The sequence below is a fragment of the Armigeres subalbatus genome, unplaced genomic scaffold, assembly GCF_024139115.2.
Source record: "Armigeres subalbatus isolate Guangzhou_Male unplaced genomic scaffold, GZ_Asu_2 Contig623, whole genome shotgun sequence".
In the NCBI taxonomy this organism is placed as follows: Eukaryota; Metazoa; Arthropoda; class Insecta; order Diptera; family Culicidae; genus Armigeres; species Armigeres subalbatus.
The window spans coordinates 8,347-16,416 of NW_026943395.1; the positions used below are offsets into that span (position 1 = coordinate 8,347).

Below are 8,070 nucleotides of genomic sequence, written 5' to 3' on the forward strand. Positions count from 1 at the left end.
TCAGTTGGAAACACCCAGAAGTTCACCAAGAGGATATTGGAATGAGGAAACATCGGAGAAGAGGACATCATGGTATCATTCGACGTAGCGGCATTGTTCCCAAGCGTTCCAGTGAAGGATTCTCTGAACCTTTTGGAGGATTGGCTACCAGAACAACGGACGGATACAGCATAGCAAGGAAAAGTCTCGCCTAACTTTTCAAAAGGACCTAAGTAACATTTTTTTCATGAATTAATTTGAGTACTGCAATCGAAAGATTTCATGTTTTTCTGTTGATTGCGCTATTCAAATAAATTCATGAAAAAAATGTTACTTAGGTCCTTTTGAAAAGTTAAGCGAGAAGTAAAGATGTATCTCAAGCTTGCAAGATTATGCATGAATGAGAACTACTTTACATTCCGTGGAAGCTTCTACAAACAAACAAAGGGCGCACCTATGGGAAATCCACTATCACCGTTTTTGTGCGAATTATTCATGACGAATTTGGAGAACAACCTAGAGGAACAAGGAGTACTGCCCGAGAAATGGTGGAGATACGTGGACGACATTTTCAGCATTATCAATCGTAAGAGGCTAAGGACCGCGAGATGGGGTCTATTTTATTCCTTCAGGTACACGAAGTACCAATGGTACGCTTTACCCAGCATTTGCCGTGCCGATAAAGTATATGTAGGTCAAACAAAAAGATCGTTAGATGTAAGGTTCAAAGAACATATTGCAGAAGTAAGTAAGGCTAAGAAGGAAACTGATAAGGGATTAAATTATGAGTTTAGGTCTAAGGTAGCTGAACATGTATATCAGGAAAATCATTCAATTACGATATCAAACAATCAAATTTTAAGAAATGTCTCTTCTCCGTGGAAACTTAATGTTGCTGAGAGCTTGGAAATCTACCGACAGGTACAAACGCGGTTGTTGAATAAAGATCAAGGAAATGGTAGCTCCTGGCTCTTCAAGCATTAAGCGCAACAAGCGAGTAGAAGTAAGCACCGTAGTAAATGTACCTAGATAAATTATTATACCTACGCATAGTATAAATAGTGTAAGCTGCGATCATTTTCTTCAAGTCGAGTCAAGTACGAGACACTGAAGACGGCCTTACTGTTGAGGTCGAAATACGTATCTGTTAAGTGGTGGAATTCAATAGGATTGTACAAACTCGTCTTATGACAAGTGAAGACATTCCACTAAAAAGCTCAAAATAATTTTCTTAGCACATTTTGCCCTAAAAGTCTAAAAATTTTATAAATAGATTTTTCAAACTTCAAATACTATCACCAATAAGAAATCTATAAATGCCCTACATTTGCTTGAGTAAATAATGGCTTAATAATTATAAACCAAGCAATTCTAATTATGTATTTAATAATTAGTTTTATTTCCAGAAGTTTTGAATAAACAAATTGCTAATAATTCTACACAGCATGGAGGTTGTCGTTTGCAATATCAATACCTATAATCACCAACCAATAAAAACCAATACTCCATGGATCCAAAAGTTAGAAGTTAAATGTAAATACGTTACGTTTATACAAGTCCTACGTCTACTCGCGGTTATGTTAAAAACATTACCCATTGCTCGTTTATTCAAACTTGTTGTAAGTTTGATAAACTTGTTATGATTCGGATAGTTTTTGCCTTTCCCTTATCGTTGTACGTTATCTATTGAGAGCGATTTCTGAAAACCCTGGTCACTATAAAGTTGCTGAAAACATGTTTTTCCAGACATGTGCTGCTCGAGCTCGTTCAACAGGACTACGTTCAGTCTCGCTAGCGACTCTAGCAGGATATTACCTCTGCCGTTAGTGTCCACTGCCCACGCATTGAAGACACCTGCTACTATTATTGGTTTTAGACTTTTTAGTGCGCCTACAAGACTATCTAATAGCCTAGCGTACGGCTCTGTATTCCATCTAGGAGCACAGTAGCAGCTACAAAAGTAAACACAATTTACTTTGACTATCACGTAAACGATTTGTTTATCGGCTTTATCGGTCATTTCTACTCAATGTATGAGGGAGTAGATAATCGAAAAATAATTGAAAATGCGACCCGTGCCGAGGGGATGCATGACAAGGGGGTGAAATAATGAGCTAGGCCTTTAACGGAGCCTGTGGGGTACCTGGGCACCCTCCACAGTAATTGTCCCCTACCGCCGTTGAAAGCCGTTCGCTAGGGCGCGAACAAGTATGAAGCGATAGAGGGTGAAAGGGAGAAAGGAAGACCATCTATTGAACAGCACACAATCGAAGCGTGAATCTTCTTGCCTAACGCCCTGGTTGTGGACGGCTTGGTTAGTGATATGGAAACCACCGTGCCAAGATAGGCAAAAAGATCCAGGCAACGATCTCCCCATGTGCTGTTCTGTTTTATATCTAGTTCTATCGATCGGCAGGTTTATGCGGAATTCGCACTACCACTCATGGAGGTATGTCCATATCGTGACGTGTTCTTTCAATCACCCGATTTGATCTTATTGGATAGAACCTCATTTTTTTGTTATTAGCCAAATTTTATTTTCATAATTGAAACAGATTTTACGACCGTAATTGTGGTGAATGATTTGTTTATCGGCTTTATCGGTCATTTCTACTCAAAGTATGAGCGGAAAGGGTGTTACGGGTGTTACCATAAACGCGGTTCTCGAACCACTCTCGTTTATGTGGGAAAATCCTGACCTCGTGGCAATCAATGGTTTAGCAGAACCACAGTTGAGGATAAACCTGTAAGAATTGAGTCCTTAAGGAAGGTCCCAAACGGACCGAAACGTCGGGCAAGATTAAATCACAGTGTTTTTATTTCGTCAAGACTAAAAAGCCATCTCTAAAGCATTAAATTACAGTCGAAAGTAATAGAAACCCCCATCGCCAGGAGATGAAATTAATTCCTTCGTCTTCGATCTGGTTGTTCGGAAAAATTTAAAGCGCAGATTAGTTTAGCTGATGCATTAAGCCAAATGACTTATGCAAATTCCTTTATTAACTGAATGGTAGGTCCAAAAGTATGCATAAATCAGGAATACTTCAAATATTGGACGTTATTGGCGCATCCCTAATTACTAATGATGAGTTAATAATTATGTAAATTGTACGTTCTCAAGCAAATTTGTCGCTCAATAAATAATATTTTACGCTTTTGAAAATGCAAATAATAAATTATACCGAATACAGAAATCGATGGTAAGACTAGATTGCCTTGCTACGTCGCATTTTGTATTTCACAAGGCGATGATGATGAAGAATCGATTGTTCGTAAATCTACCGTTCCTTATTTATTTGGCTGATGAGATTGTTCACTGCACGGTGAACCCGGAGCAACAACAAGAAACCCAAGTTGAGACCGATGAAGGCGACATAGCTTCCGATACCTTCGTAGATGAAGCGGGGTGCGAAGATTTTCCACACCATTAGGTGGCGGCAGTGCAGAGTACAGGCAAACATGGCACAGAATATCTAAAAGAATAATTCCATGAAATGTAATAATATAAATTCGTCTTACGACGATTGATTCCACTAAAAACTATTAAATATTCATCTATTAAGCAACATCGCACTAACCCGAATTCCTTGAATCAGCAACAGCTGGCAACCCGTCTTGAAAGCGGTCCCGACAAACAATTTTTCGTTCTCGTACAGATTAATTTCGCCTTTGGTTACGTCGAAATCGATCGCCCTCTTACTTGATCTCTCGCTTTCCTCTACTCCAGCGTCTTCATTGTTGTCGTCCTGCTTGTTAACGGTAACACTTCGGTACTCCACGGTACCGGCTTCAGTTTTTCGCGAGCTACCCTTCGCATTGCGCTTCGTCCCGGGCGTTTTCTGATAAATCTTCTGGGCTAGCAATGGCCACATGGTGTACACACAAAACGGCGTGAAGATGATCAGCGGGTACATCGTGGAAAGGAGAAATGTAACGGAGAAAGAGTTCAGCAGGACCAAGGCGGCGGACAGGATGTTGTTGTTGTCGTAGTACCAGGATCGGCCAACAAAGGCCGCGTTCCAATCGATCTGTGACATAGTGGGTTGGTGGGATGTGGCGTAGAATCCGAACTGCATCAGAATGATCCAGGCGAGCAAAGTTGTGAAGGTGGGCTGCAGGCAGGTGAGCAGGTTGGTAGAATTCTCGTACTGTAGGATGGATGTTATGATTCCATAGCTAATAGTTACGACGAGGGTGATAACTAGACCGGCTGTCCCGTTCGAACCCAGCAAAAGGGCTAGCAGGATCACTATAAAAACTCCAATTGAAATGAACACGGACGAGTAGACAGTTGCCAGACCGCAAACAATAGGAACTTCATCCGACACGGTTGACGTGGTCTTAGAATTATAACTGTCACGTAATTGTCGGTAGATTTCTGGTGCTGGGTTCGATTGGTCTCCGTAAAGAATGTTCATCATTTCTTTCTTCTTCGGTAAGATGAAAATCATCAAGGGTCGAATCAAGATGGTAATGATTTGTATTACTAAAAGAACGTAAACTGTCCATGCAAAAGCATCGACGTGGATCTGAGGAACGCCTTTAGTGTTGTTCATAGCTAACGTAAAATGGCCGCATGCACAAATCACACCTAGCGGTGGACCATATCGAGCCAACAATATATTGAATGAGTTCCCGGTGAGGTTTCCGCAAGCTCTGAGGTAGTATCGAGCACAGATGATGTAGCAAACGAGGGCAATAATAGGGATAAGGTCGAATTCAGGACCCGACTTGCGTCTGGCATCCGGAGTAGGTGCCTTTACAATATAATCCGTGCAGTTACCTTGCTCTTCCCGACATCGAAAATAGTTGCTGGAGAAACGAATCAGCGAAATTCCAAACAAGGCCAACGCTAGCAACTTCAGGAAGATAGATTTACGTAACGTAGGCCACCGGAAGCGCACAATCTTGAATTGACTGTTCTTTTGTATGTTGTACACGGCGAGAATAAAGAATCCAATCAATACGTACGATAATACTTTCTGTTCCTGGATGATGAAACTGTTTGAAAAGAATACGCAGGTGGTGAAGGTGAAGGAAATTCTTGTGACGAAGTTCTTCTTGTGGTTGTAATGACTGATGTTCTCAGTGATGTTGGTCCAGTTTTGAATGATCAGAAAACACAGAATTCCTATGGAGGCAATCGAGGCAAAGAAAATCGATCCATGTTCTGCCGATGACATATTCAAATCCTGATGAAAGAAGTACCCAGATGTTCCTGCCATAAAGCTTAGCACGATAATATAGTAAATCACTTGTCCGTTGAATATTTGTCCCAGTTGATGGGCGGTAGAGTAGGCAATCAGGATGAAAGTAGCAAAGCATGTCAAGAACGTCACTAAAAGGCCATGCGAGATCATCTGCGCATCAAATTTGACCCAGATCTCGCGACAACTTTCCAAAATATCCTTGAGGTAGAGGCGAAGATCCTTTGAAAAGCTCTGGAAAGCGGCCTCCGTGTAGACCGTATTGACCCGTTGGGTCAGCATGAGAAATTTGTTGTCGAAATCATCCAACTGATCTACCGTAAATGTTCCTCTATTGGATTCGGCGTACTGCTGAAAGTAGTTCTGTATTTGACGTGCATTTTGCCATAAATGCAACAGGGCTAATTGATATTTCAGAAATGTGTCCAGTTTTGTATCAGGAATTAACTGGAAGTTGATTTGTCCCAGGTTGGAATATGGAACTGGCACACCAAGTAGGGTGGAAAGAAGTGGTACCAAATCAATCTGTTGAATTTCCGTTACATGTTCATCATATCCTTGGGGTAGCAGTGGGGAGCCCTTCGAATACATGAAAAATAACGCATCAACCTCATCTGAAGACTCTCCTCCATGATCCCCAGTTTGTGTCATTCCATGATCGCCTATCACAATCAAAGTGGTTTCATCATCCATCTGCTCTGTTACGTTTCGTATCAATACATCCATCTCGTTCAACTTTCGTGTCATCTCATCGTGCAGTGGTCCATAACGATGTCCACAGTGATCCACTCCCAGCAAATGCCCAACAATCACATCCCAATCCTTTTTAGCAATTTCACGCGGTAGGTACTTCTCCACCGCGCGATCAACCGTGTCTAAATCATGGATGTTGAAACTCGGGTAATCGTACTTCCGCTTAAACCGTCCCGGAAACAACTCCGTCCAAGTACTATCGCCTAAGAATACTGCCGTTTTGTTGTTTCTAGCCCATTGATCAACCACATTGTCCTCGTTAATTTCTGGCGAGGCAAAGTTAGACCCAATATCAATGAACGTCGGCAAACTTCCTGTCGTCATACCCTTCAACCGTTGCATCGTCGTAGTCGGTGGGTCAGCAACAAATTTCAGCTTTCGAGTGTGATCCGGGTAGAGATTCTGCAATTCCATTAAAACTGGCAGCTTATTTAGATACGGCAGCGGATGCTTCAAATCAGCATCAAATGTTCCAAAGTCGTATCGAAGGGCATCGATTACCAGCAGGATGACTTTACTTTTCTGAGGCAAGCAGATGCTAGCTGACTGATTTACATCTCGCAAGATTGAGGCCACTTTTTCAGAACCGTTGCAGGATCCCTAAAAATAAGAACTCTTATTAAATGATCAAACTATTATTATCTAATAAAGACATCGGATATTCTTTAGGGCCATTTTTTCATCTCTGTTACAGTAGTCTACAGAGGTATAAAATGTAAGCGTAACCCTACGGAAGAAATTGACCCTCAGTGATAAACCCAAATGTATAGATTAAGATAACACTAGCGGTTCAGGAAATTGTAATTGTCTCTACCTTATAATCCTTGTCATTTTCACATCGATAATCATCGTATAGGGTACAAACATTGTAATCCGTTTGCGCCATTCGAGTCAGCAGAAATCCCTTCGAAAACAGATGAATACCGGCTCCCAGAAGAAACGACAGCCACATGAACACAAATACAAAACTCCACGATTTAGCCACTGCCATTTTTACGCCAATACTCCTTTCAATCTTCTTATACCTAGACCTTATCAATCTAATTTATCCAAATCTAAACGCGTTCCATCAGATAATGCGGCAGATTACACAACTCCTACGCCCCTTTGACTCACTGCAGTAATTAGATACTGCTGTGGACGTAGATGATAAAACCGTCTACTCTCCGCCACTAGCGCGATGTTAAGACATATTCAAACACTCGGAGTGATAATTTCAGGTAATTAAGAGCCAAAAATCCAATTCTATACACACAAACTTTTCGAGATAAAGTGGAAAATTGCACTGATGTTTTGATTTTGAAACTGTCGTCTCGCACACCGCACTTGCAGTTTGACAATCAGCTGATGAGAGGAGATGGATTCTGTAGCAGTTGTCTAACTTTTTAAGAGCATAACCACCCCGGTCACAATATTTATGCTGGTCGAGCAGTTGTTGTTTCAAACAAATAGGGTAAAATGACCAATAGTGAACCCCCAACCAATACTGGACCATCCAGCCATTTTTGCATTATTACAGCACAATGTAAACATTTTGCTATGAGATTCCATCGGGAGAACCTACCTTACAGTCCTATGATTTGACTAGAGGCCTGAATAAGAGAAACGCGGATAGAAAATATGACTCTGCCAACACTGCATTCAATCTTCTTCATCAAAGAACAACACATGAAAAGGAAGAAATGGTTTATGTAGACAAAATCTCACAATCCGCTATTTTATGTGTCCACACCACCTACACAATAGAATCCAATAAACAATGGAATTTTATTTCATAATCTATAAATGGCTTGCATATATTATTGCAAACTAATGTAAAATACATTCAATTTTGTTTATTTAAAAATTGCATAAAATCGAATTTGGCCGTTTTCAGTATTTGAGCCAATATTGTGGCTGCTTGACAGGTCTCCTGCTCGATTGGCTGCTGTTTTTGACGGTTCGATTGGCGGCACATACCTATCCGCGTTTCTCTTATTCAGGCCTCTAGATTTGACTATCTGCATTGGAAATGGAAATGGAATAGACACGACCCGCATAAATAAAAACAGTTTGCCTTACTGTAATTATTATTCATATGAATTAAACGAAATGGTTACTATCTGTATAATAATCGACTTGAAATATGACT

At 40.8% G+C, this 8,070-nt stretch overlaps 1 protein-coding gene across 1 annotated transcript; it reads right to left on the bottom strand.

Annotated features, from left to right (window-relative positions):
* Positions 1-2,944: 2,944 nt before the first annotated feature.
* LOC134204490 (GPI ethanolamine phosphate transferase 3-like) lies at positions 2,945-7,249 on the bottom strand. Its single transcript, XM_062679309.1, has 3 exons — positions 6,754-7,249; positions 3,558-6,539; positions 2,945-3,452 (listed from the first exon to the last, which is right to left on the bottom strand). Exons 1-3 carry the CDS (start codon positions 6,928-6,930, stop codon positions 3,258-3,260), a joined length of 3,354 nt encoding a protein of 1,117 aa, XP_062535293.1. The 5' UTR covers positions 6,931-7,249; the 3' UTR covers positions 2,945-3,257.
* Positions 7,250-8,070: the final 821 nt, after the last annotated feature.